The sequence below is a fragment of the Eucyclogobius newberryi genome, unplaced genomic scaffold, assembly GCF_026437365.1.
Source record: "Eucyclogobius newberryi isolate DKJ021-1_F unplaced genomic scaffold, fEucNew1.0.hap1 SCAF_12, whole genome shotgun sequence".
NCBI lineage: Eukaryota > Metazoa > Chordata > Actinopteri > Gobiiformes > Gobiidae > Eucyclogobius > Eucyclogobius newberryi.
Window position 1 is genome coordinate 27660799 of NW_027315746.1, and position 17935 is coordinate 27678733.

Below are 17935 nucleotides of genomic sequence, written 5' to 3' on the forward strand. Positions count from 1 at the left end.
AAGAGAGGGAGAAATCTGTGAATGAATCGTAGCCTAAACACCTAAAAGCAGAATAACAGCCCTAAAAGCCAGTGGACTAGACTCAATAAGTGACAAAATCAAAACATTGGGAGTAAAGTTAATTGAAAGATATGTATTAAATGCCAATGATTTCATGTCACTCATTCATGCTGTGTTTGTGCGAGCATGCGTTGAAGCCAGGCCCTCGGTGTGAACGTGCTAATTCCGTGCTCTTTTACCTCCGCGTATCTAACTTTGCGGGTCGATAATGGCCGGGTCGTAGCGTGAGCGTGGCTGCCGCGGCGCTCCGAGCTGCAGAGGCCCGTCGGAGCAGCTGGGGGCCTGTCTGAGGGCCCAGTGTTGTGATGATATCCGATCTGCTCTGTATGCCGCGCTCATGTGGATCTGAGGAATCCGACAGACACTAGGTCTTTGTCCAAGAGCGCACTGATAAAACAGGCCACTGCACAATCTTTCTTACTTATATGTTATGGTATCCAGGGGTTATCTTACTTTGCTTACGTGCTCATTTAACTGTTCCGTAGGCCAGCGTACACGGCAGCTTCTAGATCGGTTGAATGCGGGACAACGGGTGGAAATTAGACCATGTTAACAGCATATACTCTGTCCCAACCAAATAAACTAAATATATGTAAGACATGGGAGGTACAGAACGTTTAAAAGATGTTTTGTTGTTGCTATGAGTCCTGTTTGGAGGAATGTCTTTACTTTAATAAATGTGAATACTCAAAAAATAAATAGAAGTGTATAGAAAAAAAAGCTGGACGACACAAATTGCGCTGATGATTAAGGTCTGGATCGTCTTTTCCTTAGAGGCTTCTCCTTCCTTATTTTGTATTTTTACCTCATTTGTTCTCTCTGGCCTCTTGTCTTGTTTGTTTTTCTTGTTTTATGTTTGAAATCTGGAAAAATAAAAATTCAACAACAGTAGCACTTTAACATTGTAGCAAATAATCACAGTGAGTGATCATCATTAAAGCTTTTGATTTGTCTAGTGCCAACAAACAAAACGGTGCATTTTATGACATTACATTTTGTATGACTTTCCCAACAAAGGTAAAAAGGTAAGATGTCAGTGCACTGTGCTACTTAAGGCATCAGAATAAACAGATGGTGTTGGCAGACGGGCAAGAGAAGCGATTCTGTTTGATATACGACTACACTGCGACATCTTCCTCCTACGTGTTAAGTAATGAGTCAACAGATTAGATTGTAAGGCAAAGAAACTATAAATACCAGTGCACCACAAAGAACCAATATGACGGCAGCCTTGAACAAAGATGATCAATAAAACTATGACTGCAAAGGGGAAAAAATCATGTAAAAACTGGACTATAAAGCGTATAGAAATAAACCAATGACTCCGTACTTATTTATTAAATGACACATGTTATGCAAAATATACTCTTTTGAGCTTTTGTTGTCCCCTCATAAAATCATACCCTGAGTTAGATTTTGAGACCTCAGAAATACTCCGTTTGAACTTTCTCTTGATTCTTGTGTCACATATAAAAACTGGTCTCATTCTGCTGTTAATTGTGTTCAAAACTAAGGGATCATCTCAAAATAGGTTGAAGCTGAAAGACACATTTTTTTAGTCTCTTTCTGGACCCCCTCCCCCCCTCAAAAGACTAAAAAAACAAACATTTCTGGCATCATATAAAATGTATTTTAAAAAGAAACATTAAAACATAACAGCTTAATAGTCATTGCTTGAAATCTCACTATCAAATAAACTCTCAAAACTTGAACAATATAATTAGTTACATATATACATAATATGGCATCTGATTCAGACAGTATGAAGTATTCTGTCCACCTGTGAATATGTCTTGTCCTTTATGACGTACGCGTTGACAAAACGATGGTAGTTTGACAGACCTTGCTCACCTTTAGTCCCTGAACATTCTTTGGTATGTTTATCAGTAGAAGTTATGAACTCTCCAAATAATGTCACCTGTCGCGACATGTTTGTTTACTCAATCCACATGGTCCACGGGCCCTAGGGACCCTACGGCACATCCCATTCAACCGCTACGCCAGCACCATGCAGACTCAACTCACTCAACCAGGAAGTGATTCAAGCAATGTTTCTGATTGGCTGCTTTAAATCGCTATGCAAGTTACATTTCACAACAAGCAAAGTCGGCTTCAACCTATTTTGAGATGATCCCTAAAGCTTTGCTCTATTAGCATGGCGGTCACGTTGCCTAAGGGCTTCATTTATATATTTATTTTTCAAGGGCCTAAATACCTCATTGGAAACTGAGGTGTAGCTTGTCAGTTAGAAATTGTGAAATAGAAATACCAAGGTGACCAAAAGTATGTATAAAGCAGCAAGAAAGCACAGTATGTCCACTTTAATAGCTCTGGTGATGTTGGGGTACAAGCATCGTATTTTGGACCTCACACCTCATGACTACATTTCTCTGGGAAGTCTACTGTCAAAACAAAGGAACAGTTTCCTTTGAAATCTCCACAAGAAACTGGACAAATTGGACGGCAAATGTGGATGCAGTGGTTGTAGGCAGTGTCCCAGCTGTCAGACACTGGGCAGATGTAAATGAGACTGGGAGCGCGTCACGGACCACTCACTGTTGTGGCTTCATGAATATTTCAGGACTTTTTCAGGGCGGAGAAACACAGCCTGCGGCATTCAGCCATGGGGAGCCCGCTTTTAACTTCAGCGGATCAAATCTTCTACATTTTTAATAGTTTAAACAATCTCTATATTAATGCAGTTGATTTACCGTATTTTCCGGACTATAAGTTGGACCTTTTTTCATAGTTTTGGCCGCGACTTATACTTATATAATTATACTCATACTCTGGAGCGACTTATATGTGATATTATTTGTTATTTTCACACTTGCAACCTGATTTCATACTCCAGTGCAACTTATATATGTTTTTTTCTTCTCTATTGTGCCTTTTTTGGTCCAACTTATAGTCCGGAAAATACGGTACTCTTTAAAATTCACATTTGCAGAGATGCCACAATTCGCACCAAGCTCGTCATGGTTTGGATTCTGTGGTCTAGATCCTCATGTGGCCTACGATATGTTTAGTCTTGGTTCAGGACTTAGAGTTTTGTAGTCGTAGTTGTAGCCTTGACTACTATTGGTTTTGTCACTGTTAATTTTTTTGTTTTACAGAAATTGTCTTGTAAATTAAGGGGACACTTAATTTAAATATTGTTTCTACTGAAAATCATACATTCCTTAATATCCGTGAGGCATTCCCACATTACGAATTGTTAGAAATCAGTGAGCTTGACCCGACATGCAAAATATAATATAAAACATACACACAGTTGTAATGAACGTGATTTGAGGACAGAAATTAGTTTGACAATGATTTATGAACTTAAAAAGCTCAGAATCTCTACCTACAATATCACAAATCTGGGAAATTTGAAACGGAATGTTTTTGTGAGGCTCAGAGGGAGTAAACTCACTAACAAATTGAAATACTTCACAATATATAAGAATATTACAGCATGACGTCAACAAAGCTGTGATAGAAGATGTGCTTTTGCAGTTGTGTGTGTTGCCGTGGGAGACGGATGAAGATCCAAAATGGCCGATGGGTCCGGTCATGTCATTTGTCGACTCGTTCTGCTTGATTCAGCCTCGATGTTAGAGACAAGTCTGTTCTTTGGGCCGATAAGACGATCCTTCCTGTTTTACATGCAGCACTGTACGATCACATATAAAGTCTAGTAGTGCGAGGTATTTCTCTTCACAAAATCTACTTCGAACTGCGGACAGAAGTAAGAGATTTCACAGTTGGAGTCACATCATGTATTCTGATTTTGCAGGATGCTGTTATGCTCTCTGGAATGGATATATTTTAACAAGTATGCGACTTGTGAATTCATCCAAAAGTGAAACTGGGGCTTATGCTTTGGGCAGTGAGCTTCTCTTAACCTTGCACTGCTAAATGTACTGACTATTTTATTCATGAATTGTCTTAGAAAGGTTCAAATGATTAAAGGTTATAATAAATCATAGTTTACATGAATTTTGAATGCTGACAATCTGATTAGTCTATTGAGTATGTTTTTTATTGTCTAAATAAATAATATGCAGATGGACATATTTAACAAGCCAATGATTTATATATAAAAAATATCCCACATATTCTGTTAAACCTCAATATCCAGAAGTTAGTGTTTTTATCAACATAATACAATATGATTTGTTTTTGTTATATGAAACTAAATACATTCTTGATAAATAAGAGCAAACCATAAAACAATTAAAAAGTCAATTGGCACTTTGGGAAGAAAAATGTTTAGGAATTACAGGAAGCAAGCCTTTGTGTGGCTGAGTGGTTTGCACATATACAGCCAGAGTTCTTAAAAGGAATCCTTCCCTCTCATCAATACGCAACATTCTAATCAATCTTTTAACAAACTGAAGGTGTTATCGGGTGTTGTTATTTGTCAAATCATTGTGTAATTTATATGGACTTTGGCCTTTGTTTACATTATAGTTACAAGGTAAACGTGGAAGTACCTCCACCTATGTCACATCTGCTGCTCATGTCCAAGGAAGGAAGTACAATTGTCCAACCAGGAAGTACAATTATAAAAATGGTCGAACTGGGGGATTTTTTGTACAATTTCTTTTTAAGTAAAATCCTAAATATAATCATTTGTTTATTGCGTTTTAGTGAAAAGTGTAGTCTAACCTGTCATATGCACTTTAAACAAAGACCGACAAAGACAAAAATCCGGCTACGATTTACTTCATAACATGGTAGAACAACTTTTTTGAAACTCCCTGAGCTTTAATGCTTGGTTTCCTTGATTGTGTTGAGATGGCCAGTTATTTGCTGGGCTGTCACCAAAACACATTCTAGCATCCAGCAATTTACCTTTACTTTAGGAAGACAGGCACTCAGAAGCTAACTACTCTGCCACTGTGCAGTTATTCAAGTATTCTGGCTCACAGTGTTGTCTGCGTGGTTGTCTTACTTCCTCGTCCTTCTCTGTGAAACTGGATGTTGTTTGTAGCGGCTGCGTCATGCCTCATAGACCTCAGGGGGGCAGCGTTCGTGCGCGATGAAAACATAACTCCGCGGCTGTCGACTCAACTCCACGATTTCATTAAACTTTCATTGGAGCTGGGGTTTTCCCGCTCTCTGCTTCCTGTCTTATATTTGGCAGTGCATATTCTCTCAGTGGACAGCACAGAGAGCAGGCTGGTTAAATGGCTTTATTTAGACTTGAGTGAATCACAGACATACTTGTGTAACTTTAGGTTTTTTGTAAAGAATGTCAGTATTTATCTAATACTCGACCACTTGCTTTAATTTTTCCCATTGGCTTAAAAAATTTAAAAACCTTTTAATAAATGATCAAAGAGCTTTGCAAACCTATGATTTTGTGCTTTTCCAAATATGCTCCCATTCTTCATCATTTATAACACAATTTCCCGTTTATTTTGGATTTCCCCAGTAGAATTGTTGGTAAAATCAGTAATACATTTTTATAGCTTTGAGATGATGAAGTTCTGATCTATTTAAATATGTAAACGGAGAAATAAAGGATTCATAACTTTTATTTTGTCATTAGTTTTATTTTTTTGGACCACTGGTACTCTACTCTTTTTCAATATCTGTGTCTTGTTCTGTTCATTTCATGTTTTATACAAAGAGAAAAAGAAAATTGGGGGAAAATAATAATAAGAAAAAAAGATTGAAAGACAATTTTTAATATTCACATGTTTTTTTTTTTTTACTTTAGTTACCATGTAGCTGGTTAGCCTCTTAAACGTTGATATTTCTGGGTGGGACTATTGAGCGATAACTTTTATAAAACCTGCATTTGTACGGTGACAAAGTGGTGCAATATCACAACATACATTTGAGGACCTGTGGTGGCTGCTCATGGAACTATTTCAGTTCTTCACCGTCGGCCTGTCTCTGAGCAGATGCCATTGCTGAGCCTGGAATGTTCCACAGGATGGCATTACACTCGCATTCCTTGGATTTTCTTTTCATTGCTGTCATTTTATTCCTCTAAAACCTAATGTGAGCAGTAATGTTTCTCCACAGATCTTAATTGTAACTTGGCCTCCTGCCTGTCACCATGGAGATCAGTTTAATGCGCTACGGTGGAACATTTTAGGCAAAGTACTGTAATAAGGTTGCAGATTCTCCACCTTTCTCTGTCTGACTCGCGTTCCAGTCATTATGTCTGGAGCGGTATAAAGGTCAGCCTCTGAGTGGGACAAACACAGTCCATGTTTGTCCTTGTCTGTCTGTTGGATCCATGTTGAATACAAGATAAACAGTTGGTTGAGCTGTTTCTTTTGCCTGAAGCGCCTGTGTGTTTGTATCATTGTGTGAAAAGTCCATAGTAATGTGCCGACTGTGTTTGTGTACAGTTCCTGTTCCTGTCCGAGGTGCTGCAGTGGAGAGCTCAGACCACTCCTGACCACGTCCTCTACACGCTGATCAACTCCAGGGTCAGTCTCTTTGATAAGAAACATTATCATTTAAATGCTTGGAATACCCTCTGTTAGCAACAATGTGGAGTAAATCATTTAAATAGTCTAAAACGTGGTAGCATAGCAATTGTCAACATATTTTTTGGCCAAAGCTTCACAGTGAAAGTGCTCCTTAGTGTTGAGGTAATGTCTGGATCAGTTTTGGTTTGAGTTGCTTTTATAAAGTTGAATCTAAACTTCTGTGAATGTCCAAACTCCACTAATGTGTTGTAGGTGCGTACGGAAGCCCTGAGAGGCATGTATGTATGTATATATATATAAAAATAAATTAGAAAACTTTTTTTTTTTTAACCTAAAAGACAAGAAAATAAATAGAAAATTAAGCTAATAAAATTAGCACCTGCTTTGTCCTGTGCTTTAGCTCACATGACAAAGCATCATTTTAACTTTGAAAACTTTTTTCTTCCATCTTACATGTCAGGGCTTCCGTGGTTGCAAGTGTTATTATAATATATAATAACGACAGCCTGATACGACACCTTTGAACTAAATAAAGGCTTCTCTTACATTTACAGCTATTGCATCTCCATATCGCTGAGCCAAATTACTTACAGCAGCACTCATAATGTAATATTATGTTTTCTTCTGCCACTAATAGTTGAAGTGTAATTACAGGGCACCATCGCCAGCTCTCTGACCTGTGTCCAGCTGCATAAGAGAGCAGAGAAGATCGCCGCCATCTTGTCAGAGCGCGCACACCTGCAGGACGGAGACCACGTGGCGTTAGTTTACCCTCCAGGTCACTCACCACACTAAATAACACTAATACATCCCACGTTACGCATTCATCTGTCTTTTTAAACAACAAGTTACTTTATCGAAGACTTGCTGAATGCACGGATTCCTACTGCTGGTGCAATAAGGAGCGAAGTTTCAGTTTTAGAAAGGCTAAAAATAGTAGCTGCTGAATGTTGTAGATGGTTCGGTGTAAAGTGAAGAAAATGTCTGTGCTGAGAAGGTGAATAGACTTTAAAAACCCAGAGGAGAACATCTGGACTACTTATGTCAAAAGGAGGAGGCCAGGAATAGTTTTTTGACTTGGATTGTACACTGTTTTGCATAATACTTTCAATGTCTCCACTCTTAAAATACAAAAAAATGACATGGCAGAAATCGTTACACAATTTGCAATTTGTGTCCTTCCCGCTCTCGTTCCCAATCCAAAGAAAAAAAGAAAAAAAAAATCACAAAAACGCGCACCGAATGTTCCCTTTGCTTCCTCGCCCTCAGGAATGGACTTGGTGGTGGCGTTCTACGGTTGTCTGTACGCCGGCTGTGTCCCCATCACAGTGAGACCTCCTCACCCCCAAAACATCACCACCACACTGCCCACGGTCAAGATGATAGTCGAGGTTAGATACTCCTATTCTTCTTACATTTCTGATCTTTAAAAAATCCAGAATAATACGTTTGATTTTGTATGTTTTTGCTGTGCAGGTGAGTCGGTCCGTTTGCGTCATGACGACTCAAGCCATCTCCAAACTGCTGAGGTCCAAGGAGGCCACGGCCACGGTGGACCTCCGCACGTGGCCTCCTGTGATAGACACCGGTAACTAACGAAGAAAAACAAACACACTGGTATTTATTGATTGAATAATAAACGTAAATGTGTTTTGATTTTAGACGATTTGCCGAAGAAGAAGCCCCCACTGCTGCACAAACCGCCGAGCCCAGACACTTTGGCCTATCTGGATTTTAGCGTGTCCACTACAGGGATGCTGGCAGGAGTCAAGGTACACGCCGGTGACATGTGTGCTGACATTACAAACTGTGGATATTCTTTAAAAAAAATAACACATGGCTTAATTAACACTAACATTAAATTTCATGTCTTCAAATCCACTGTAAATGTCCTTTTTTCGGCCTGATGTTGTTATTCAGACTTGATTATGACGACAAAGGCTCCATTTATTGACTTTTTAAAATTCCTTTGGTGGTAGAAAAGTGTATTAAACTTTTCAAACTTCTAGCTTTTGAATATTTTGAGTATAAATGTCAATGTTTGTGGGGAAAAGCGTTAGAAGATTGAATAAAGACCTATATTATCTATAATGTCAATTGTTTATATCAACAGTAATTTTTGTTGTTGACATTTCACCATCACTCTTACATGCAGTATGATTGTGAAAGGAAGGGCATGTTGGGTAAAAAATGCACAATTATGGCAACACAAATGAATCAAAATACCAAAAGTGAAGTGATTCTCTCTGGGCTGACACTGTTGAGTGATTTGTAGTTGTTGAAAAGAGCAGTTTGGTTTGATCTCGTTTCTAAATGCGACGCTCGTGGTTGTAGCAGTATTTCCGGAACATACTGTCTGTTGCATGTTGCTGACTCAGCCTGTGTGCGTCATGCTAAGCGTCATGTGCTTTCAGATGTCCCACAGTGCCACCAGTGCCTTCTGCCGCTCCATAAAGCTGCAGTGTGAGCTGTACCCGTCCAGAGAGGTGGCCATCTGCCTGGACCCCTACTGCGGCCTGGGCTTCGTGCTCTGGTGCCTCTGCAGGTCAGACCACACTAAACATGACGCAGATCTTCACAGGACGAAATGTGACGCACCCAGGGGACGTGTTACTATGCAGGACGCAAAGTGAACTGAATACACAACAGCGCGCCAAGGAAACATGACAGTTTCAATGTTTTGGCTGGAAAATTATTTATTTTTTTAATAACTTGACAAATTAAATTCCTTGATCTGTGCTGGAGTCTTTTATTATTTTATGCTGACCTCACTGAAAATGCAAAATTGCTAGGTTTGGCCACACAAAGAAAATCTAACTTAAAGATCCTGAAAGTCAAGATAAAAAACACCAGTACTAAGCAGGAGGATGCAATGAGTCCCAAGTCTCTGAACAATCTCAAATAAGGCTGAAAATCTGGGTTTGGTCTTTTGAAGAAAATGGAAATATTTGCTCTTTGTAATTGGTCTTGGACTGTTAAATATTATCATTGTGACTTGTAAAATTATTTCCGAATTGCAGTCGTAAAGTCTCAAATTCAGAAACAGAGACTTTGTTTTGGTTTGGTATTGTGTTTAGTTATGTACAATATACTGTACATAATACTCATTTATATTATTTATAATTTGCTGATGTTCTTATGGTATTGACCGACTAGAGTCTGAGTTCTACAAACTAACAACATTAATACAAATATATACATTTTTAATTTTCGATATACATCCAAACTTGAAACTACCGTGGTCATCTCTATAGTTTCCAGATGAAATGTGTTTGTTTGCAGCGTGTACAGCGGTCACCAGTCCATCCTGATCCCTCCCTCTGAGCTGGAGTTGAACCCCTCGCTGTGGCTGTCCGCGGTCAGTCAGTACAAGGTGCGAGACACCTTCTGCTCCTACAGCGTCATGGAGCTGTGCACCAAAGGCCTGGGCCTGCAGACCGACGCGCTCAAGGTGACGTGCACATCTCATCTATACTACCCCACAGACAGTTGTGCTTATGATATATAGGGTTCATGATCATTTACACCTCAGATTTGAATGTCTATGCAGGGAGATGAAAAAACATATTATGCTTTTAAGGTATTAAGTATGAAGCTATGACATGTGAATAAAGGGTCTTTAAAATATTATTGAACAGATAAATTAACAAATGCTTTATTATTATTTTTCAATGATGTTTTATACTTTAATCCAACAGTTTTTTAAAAGATGATTCATCTTATTAAAAGTAGATTTTATTAAAAATTCATTAGTTACAAATCCTGTTAGGAAAACCTCCTGGTGCTCCTGGCTAATGTAAAGTAACATTAAGAGTGAACTAGTAAACAGCTCTCTGATTGGTTAACATGTTGCTCTAACCAAACCATCTTTCAAAACACTAAGTTATGTATTAAATAATCTTTTAAAGACTGGAGCTTTCTTTCAATGCACCGACAATCAAGGACTGGACAGACTGGACACTCGCAAAATGGAAACAATGACATTTGGACTTGATTTGAGAGGGGACACATTTGTAGGACTGTGGCTTAAATGGGACATGTGGTTTGATTTGTTTATGCCTTAACGTTCTTTTATTTATTTCGTTGGATGTCTACTGATTTGTATGTTTGTCTTTTGCTTTTTCTCTGGTCTGCTTCTGTTCTGTTGTGTTTATCTAAGTATTAAAATAAATATCACATGTTAAAAACGCTGCTTACTTACTGTTCACTGTCTTCACCTGTCTCCAGTCGCGGGGCGTGGACCTGTCCCGCGTCCGGACCTGCGTGGTAGTGGCAGAGGAGCGTCCCAGGATCGCTCTCACTCAGTCCTTCGCCAAACTCTTCAAAGACTTAGGCCTTCACCCACGAGCCGTGAGCACATCGTTCGGCTGCCGAGTCAACCTGGCCATCTGTCTGCAGGTACAAGAACAACACTCAGCACTCCTGCAAATACTGCAAACACTGCTGCTGCTCTGAACCTCTGCAGCATGTTTCACTGAGTGGCCTGTTTCAGTTCATGTGCTACTTTAAAGCTGCACTATGTCGCTCTTCAGGAGGAAAGTGACACAGCGCACCTTTAACTCCTTTACATTTCTTTACATTTGTATTCTTTTTCGACAAGATGGGGCAATAGTAGTTCAATCCTCCACCTATTGCGTGTCCTTGGGCAAGACACTTCATTAGCATAATTAACATAAGCGTCATTAGCATCAGCATCATCATCATCATCATAAAGCAGGAGTAGGTAAGAAGGGAAGTGTCTTGCCCAAGGACACAAAAGAATGGAACCGACGACCTGACCGCATGAGCCACTGTCATGACTTATCTGTGGTTCAATAAACGTGTTTCCTGTCTTTAATCTAATACTGATACGTGTACTACCAAAATGTCAAACACGGTTTAGATTCTCACCAGGGAAAAGTCTTGACGCTTACGAGAGCACAGGAGTAATTAAATGTACTTAATGCAAAGTAAAATTAAGATTCTAAAACGGAGCTGGAGCCACTCAGGAGGAGAACCAGTTCTTCCAGGCAGATGAAGAACCGTCCATATGAGTAAAGACCGTTTCTCCAGAGACTCGAGGATCATCTGGATCCACAGGTCATCGATGTGTCTGTCCCACTCCTCGTGGAGAAGAAGAAGAAGAAGAAGAAGAAGGAGAAGGAGGAGGAGGAGGAGGAGGAGGAGGAGGAGGAGGAGGAGGAGGAGGAGGAGGAGGAGGAGGAGGAGGAGGACGAGGACGAGGAGGAGGAGGAGGAGGAGGAGGAGGAGGAGGAGGAGGAGGAGGAGGAGGAGGAGGAGGAGGAGGAGGAGGAGGAGGAGGAGGAGGAGGAGGAGGAGGAGGAGGACGAGGACGAGGACGAGGACGAGGACGACGAGGACGACGAGGACGACGAGGACGAGGACGAGGACGAGGACGAGGACGAGGACGAGGACGAGGACGAGGAGGACGAGGAGGACGAGGACGAGGACGAGGACGAGGACGAGGACGAGGAGGAGGAGGAGGAGGAGGAGGAGGAGGAGGAGGAGGAGGAGGAGGAGGAGGAGGAGGAGGAGGAGGAGGAGGAGGAGGAGGAGGAGGAGGAGGAGGAGGAGGACGAGGACGAGGACGAGGACGAGGACGAGGAGGAGGAGGAGGAGGAGGAGGAGGAGGAGGAGGAGGAGGAGGAGGAGGAGGAGGAGGAGGAGGAGGAGGAGGAGGAGGAGGAGGAGGAGGACGAGGACGAGGACGAGGACGAGGACGAGGACGAGGACGAGGACGAGGACGAGGACGAGGACGAGGACGAGGACGAGAAGCTCGAGCTGTCATACTTCTCCCATAGTTGCTCCTAGGGCAGCGTAGCTAAAGCTGTGGGTTTATATTTCTGTTCCTAACTACTCTGACCATAAGCGATTTCGAAGAGGAACGTTTTAAGCCTGGACTTAAATGAAGAGACTGTGTCAGCATATTTAACATGGGTCGGGAGCTGATTCCATAACACAGGAGCTTGGTAGCTAAACGCTCTACCTCCTACAGTACTTTTAGAGACTCTTGGGACCACCAGAAGGCCAGCATTCTGAGAGCGAAGAGCTCTGTTTGGATGATATGGTTCTATAGCATCTTTGGGGTAGGATGGGGCCATGTCATTTATGGCTTTGTAGGTCAGGAGGAGGATTTGATTCTAAACTCGACAGGAGCCATTGAAGAGACTCGAGCACCGGTGTAATGTGCTTTCTTCTTTTAATTCCTGTTAGTAATCTGGCTTTTTACGGAGCTTTTAAAACACGCTGTGAGCAGGAAGTTACAGTAGTCTAATCTAGATGTAACAAATACATGGATATGTTTTTCAGCATCGCGTTTAGGGAAGATTTTTCTGATTTTAGCTGTATTACACAGATGGAAATAGGCTTTTTTACTGCTTGAATTATTTGCGCTTTGAATGAGACAAATAAGACTCCAAGACATTGTCCAGTGTGACTATCGACTCAGATAAAGTGTCTCGCAGTCGTCTAGGGCCCAGTACAATGACCTTGGTTTAGTGTCTATGGATGTCTTTAGCAGTGAGTGGCAGAACTATGGGCAGCAAACCTGATCAAATTTGTTTCTTTGCGTTATTTGATTTGATTTTAGCCTCTTTTTGGTCTGCGGATCGTTTGTTTTGCTTAGATTAACTTTATACGGCAAAATCGAATCTGAAAGAAGTTTCTGTGTGGTTTTTCCGACTTGGCTAGCTTGTGTGTTAGCATTAAGGGGAGATAAAGGATACTTCAACTCGCCCCACAACAAATAATTTCCTCTACAAATATCTTATTTAACTGTGTGATCAAAAGTCTATATCACTGATACACGTAGCAGCAGTGTTCCTGTTGTTTATCTGTATTTTCGTCCATACTAGTTTTTTAATGACTAAGCAGAGTTTTAGTATACTTGTTGCAGCAGCTTTTCACATTGTGTTGTGTTCTGAGTTCTTACATGAACTAATATCATTACTCACCACTGACACTAACTGCTAAAATTCTGTCAGTTGTGATGTCATCTGCATAACCTCTGTCGATACACGTTCAAAGTATTTTGATACTAGCTTTAGTACCGATTAGTATGTGTGGGACAATAAAGGAATATCTTATCTTATCTTATCCGTTTGTTCTGACATGGCTAATGTGCACCTCTTAAACTATAACACCTAACGATCTCTGCACCATCTTGAAGCCATTTGTTTCATTTCCATTCTTTTCTATCTTCTTCCTGGTTTGTGTTTAACCCCGCCCACATCACCCCTCCACACCTGATTTTGTGTCTCCGCCTCTTCCCTCCTGTGTGTTCTGTGTTCACTCGGTCCTCCACCGCTGCAGCCTCACAGGTTGGGGAAGCTGGCCGAGCAGGTAGGTAACACCACCAGCCCCAGGACGCTTCAAACTCTCCAAACAAGCTACTAAAACTGTATAATGTCTGCACTGATGAGGTTTGTTTCAAAGGCCCAACAGCGTCAAATGTAAAGGATTTGTTTTTGATAATGATGTGACTATCCAAATGTCACTTTACTGTATTTAAAGGATATTGCAGTTTACTGAATTAATATTGGTGATGGTACAATATGGAAATAACTTTTTTGAGCCAGTTTGTCTTGCTGTGGCTGATAAATATATCTTATTTTTCTTGATACCGATCCCATACCATAAAACGCCCACGACGATTAAGTCAAGTTACCCCTTTCACTTAGGGGCCTATTTTTCCTAAAAAGCTTGATAAAATGACCCCCATTTCATTCCTGACCCTCTGGAGCACAAACACTCGGCCTGAGCCTTTGTGAAGCTGAGACTCTGAAGTCTGTTTTACTCTAATAAGTAGAAACAAGCTCTGCTCAGAGGAAATCAGATTTAAAATTCACTCTAGATTTTCTTTGTTAAATATAGGCTGATTGACACTAAAGTTTGTTAGGTTTTGAAAATTCTCTTTTAAAAGCTGAAGGTAAATTCACTAAAAATTTGTTTTAGGGACTTATAATGAAGCAAAAATGTCCAGGCGGAATTCATATAAAGTCCTTTAAGTTTTCACTTAATTTTAAGGTAATTTTGTATTTGTGGGTGTGAAGTACAAACTGATAATTGATTTGACTGGAAATAAGAGTTACAGCTTTATTTATTATGTACAGCGGATCAAGCAGCTTGAGAGTTCCATTTTATAAGATGTGGACAAAATGGAATAAATAAAGAAAAAGTCCAAAGTCCCATGCGTGAGACGCCCTAAGTGTAAAAAGAAACATTTAACTTAAAAAAATAAATTAAAAAATATGTAATTTTTTTAGCCTAATTGGTGTCCCATTTTTAGTCATTAATCTGTTCGAAAATACAAATTTGTAGCATTTAGGACAAACTGGCAAAGACTAAATTTCATTAATGTTAAATATCTGCCCAATATCGACACCTCGAAACCCTCCAGCATCATCACGTTGCCCTCCGACATTATTTCCGAGGTGTTTCACTAAAAGAGCCTTCAGATCAAACCGTGTCAGTGCTGATAAAAGGGTGCAGTGCGGTGGGGTTCTGCTTGGATCACACTGGGACGTCGGGAGAAGGCTGGGACTCACTTTCCTGGGATGTTTTTACAGTCTTTATACTGTAGTTAGATCATTTCAAGTTTGGATAGTTTGTTGTTTTCTTCAAACAACTAGCAAGATATGTGTAAATATAATCAAAAAACTACATAAAAACACTCATAACTTTACAGCATTGTCAGGAAAGCGTCACAACATCTCATTATTTTTCCAATTCTAATTCTCAAGTTTAGAATAACGGGGACATATTATGATTATTATTACGCTAAATCAACTTAAATGAGCATTTGTTTGTTCCCTCATCATTAGTTTACTCAGTGTTGTATTCTGATTGATTCCTGCATGTTTGATTTAAAATCCTTTATTGTCCTGTAACTGAAGCTCAAGTGCTCAGAAAATGTCTCTTTTCACCTACCCCTTATCCCCGCCCACATCCCTGTACTTAGTGTGATTATTTGAAAAATGACTCCTGGTGACACATTTAGAGTTCTAAAATGTCACATAGAGCCATGTTTGAAAAATAAAAACACATAAATCTGCTGCTTGTTTTTTATCTTTTTTATTCAGCATTTATTCAGTGACAAACCATTTCACACTCACGCCAACAACAAGAATAAACAATTTGAAGATTCAACACTAATGATAAGTGTTACATCCTTTCATTTAAATAAGTAAAAAATAGAAAAGAATAAAACAAGGTGACATAGACAGAAAAGACAAAGAAAAATAGACAGACAAACACAACAGACAAAAGACAGTAATACAGTACCTTGCAGTCCTTCTATCTACTCAAACTATTCTTATGTTTTCAAGTCGATTCAAATAGCACTATTGCCAATAAAAATCAATAAAACTTAACATTACATTCTTTAAAAGATGAAAAAAAATCTAAATATTGCTTGCATACACGTGGAAATCGCTTTCAAACCTACAATAACCTCTAAAACGGTGCATTTTACAACACAATGTCACTATGAAGAGGCGGGGCTTATCATTCAAATGCCCTGTTTCTATTACTGAGCTATTTTAAATCAATATTGCAATTTACAATTTAAAAGTACCTGAAAAAAGCACAATTTGTCTCACACTTTAGACTTTGTGGCTCTGCTTTGCTCCTGTTTTCTGGATGAAACGATCATGATTCAAACTCTCCGTCCTTTATTGCCGTCGCTCCGCTGCATGTACAGTCAGTCCTGTAGCTCCTCTGTAGCTCCTCCTCTGGTGTGTGGGGGTATTGCACGTGCCGTAGAGCCCGTAGAAACATGCAGCTGCTGTCGTGTACTTGCTTCTGTCCATGTGATGTGTGGCATGTGAATAATGAGCGTTTGACTTTTGTTTTAGGGCACATCAGGTCCAGACCCCACCACAGTGTTTGTGGACATGAGGGCGCTGCGCCACGACAGGTACGACACCCACTCTACTGTGTGTGTTTACTGCCTGTTCAATGGATCATAGTCAGAAATCAACACCAAAAGGGGAATAAGACAAACACTAAAAAGTAAATAATGATGGAGTTCATTAGTACAGCAAATTATTATCATTCCAAAATATCTAAAATGTTCACTGGATTAAAGATTTGATTTGAATTAAACGTAGCGCTCATTTATCATGTGTTTTATTGCCTTACAAAAAATACCTTAAAAACATGCCCTGCAACTTGGCCTAGTGGTGTCACCTGCTGTTTCCATGGAGATAGAAAGGTTTAATGCCATACTGTGGAATATTACAGCCAAAGAATACAGATCAGTGCAGACAAGCTTCCTATAAGTTATCTGTTCTTTTTCTCCGTATCTACCTCTGTATCTACTGCGTTGTAACAATGGAATTTCCCCATGTGTGGACAATAAAGGATTATCTTAAGCAGGCGACATATACAGTGTTTGTTTTGTCGACTAAGATATTTTATCGTTAAGTTTTAGTCAATCTCATATTTATACTAAAACAAAATAATCAATAGTCATAAAGACCAAAACTATGAGTTAAATTATATACATTTCATTCATCGATTTAAAACTATGATTTTTCTTTATGCCCCAAAGCAGAGCATAAACTAACTGTACATGTCCCATAAAGCAATGTAATAAAATTCCAAATTAATTCATTTTCTTTTTGAATAAAGTAATTAAAGGTTTAGTCTAAATGATTAAAGTGGCACGACATTTTTCTTAACAAGTCTAAAACCAACAAGAATGAATTATTAAATATTTTGACTTAAACTTGAAAAAACATTTCCTCCAAACACTAAAACATTCTGATCACAAAGTGCAAATACAAATCTATTTAAAATAAAAGCAAACATTTCCTGAAAACTGCCAGAAATTGTAGGACTTTTGATATAATATTATTGAGAGTCAGTTACAGCTGCAGTGGGTTTACACCAGGAGAAAGAGACCTGAATGAAAAGTTACATTTCTATTTATTTATTTTACAGTGAAGCTGACAATGTGGAAACTCCACTGGAGATTCGTGTGCAAGAGTTCGCAAAGTGTCCCACAAACTTAAACTATTTTAGATTTTCCGCGTGTACACAGTAAAATAAACCAAAACAAACTGAGCTTTCCTCTCAAACGTGTCTGGAAATTCAATTACTACAGCCCCACCTACAAATGTAAAGTACAATAAATGCCGCAACTCTTTCTCTACATTCAGGGTCCGAATGGTGGAACGAGGGTCTCCGCACAGTTTACCCCTAATGGAGTCGGGGAAGGTATATACAGTATTTTATGTTTGTATTAACATGTATTAATTCCAGGTGGACATGTGAATAGTATTGTAACTGTTCCTGTTCCCTCAGATCCTTCCTGGAGTCCGCATCATCATCGCAAACCCCAAGACCAAAGGACCAATGGGAGAGTCGCATCTGGGAGAGGTTTGATGATTATTAAGGGGATGGAATGTGCTGTTTTAGGGTTTTTTACACGA

General features: G+C 39.7%; 1 protein-coding gene across 4 annotated transcripts in view; it reads left to right on the forward strand.

Moving 5' to 3' along the window:
• Window positions 1–17935, forward strand: part of LOC140356635 (disco-interacting protein 2 homolog C) — a 179185-nt gene that overhangs the window by 151746 nt on the left and 9504 nt on the right. For 2 of the 4 annotated variants that reach the window (XM_072441766.1, XM_072441768.1), the window contains exons 24-35: window positions 6417–6497; window positions 7155–7278; window positions 7770–7891; window positions 7977–8088; window positions 8163–8272; window positions 8915–9045; window positions 9783–9951; window positions 10728–10898; window positions 13812–13841; window positions 16355–16416; window positions 17663–17720; window positions 17808–17882. In XM_072441766.1, the coding sequence (XP_072297867.1) occupies window positions 6417–6497; window positions 7155–7278; window positions 7770–7891; window positions 7977–8088; window positions 8163–8272; window positions 8915–9045; window positions 9783–9951; window positions 10728–10898; window positions 13812–13841; window positions 16355–16416; window positions 17663–17720; window positions 17808–17882 (1245 nt within the window). The remainder of the gene's footprint in view (window positions 1–6416; window positions 6498–7154; window positions 7279–7769; window positions 7892–7976; window positions 8089–8162; window positions 8273–8914; window positions 9046–9782; window positions 9952–10727; window positions 10899–13811; window positions 13842–16354; window positions 16417–17662; window positions 17721–17807; window positions 17883–17935) is intronic. The other 2 variants (XM_072441769.1, XM_072441770.1) reach the window with 1 other exon arrangement.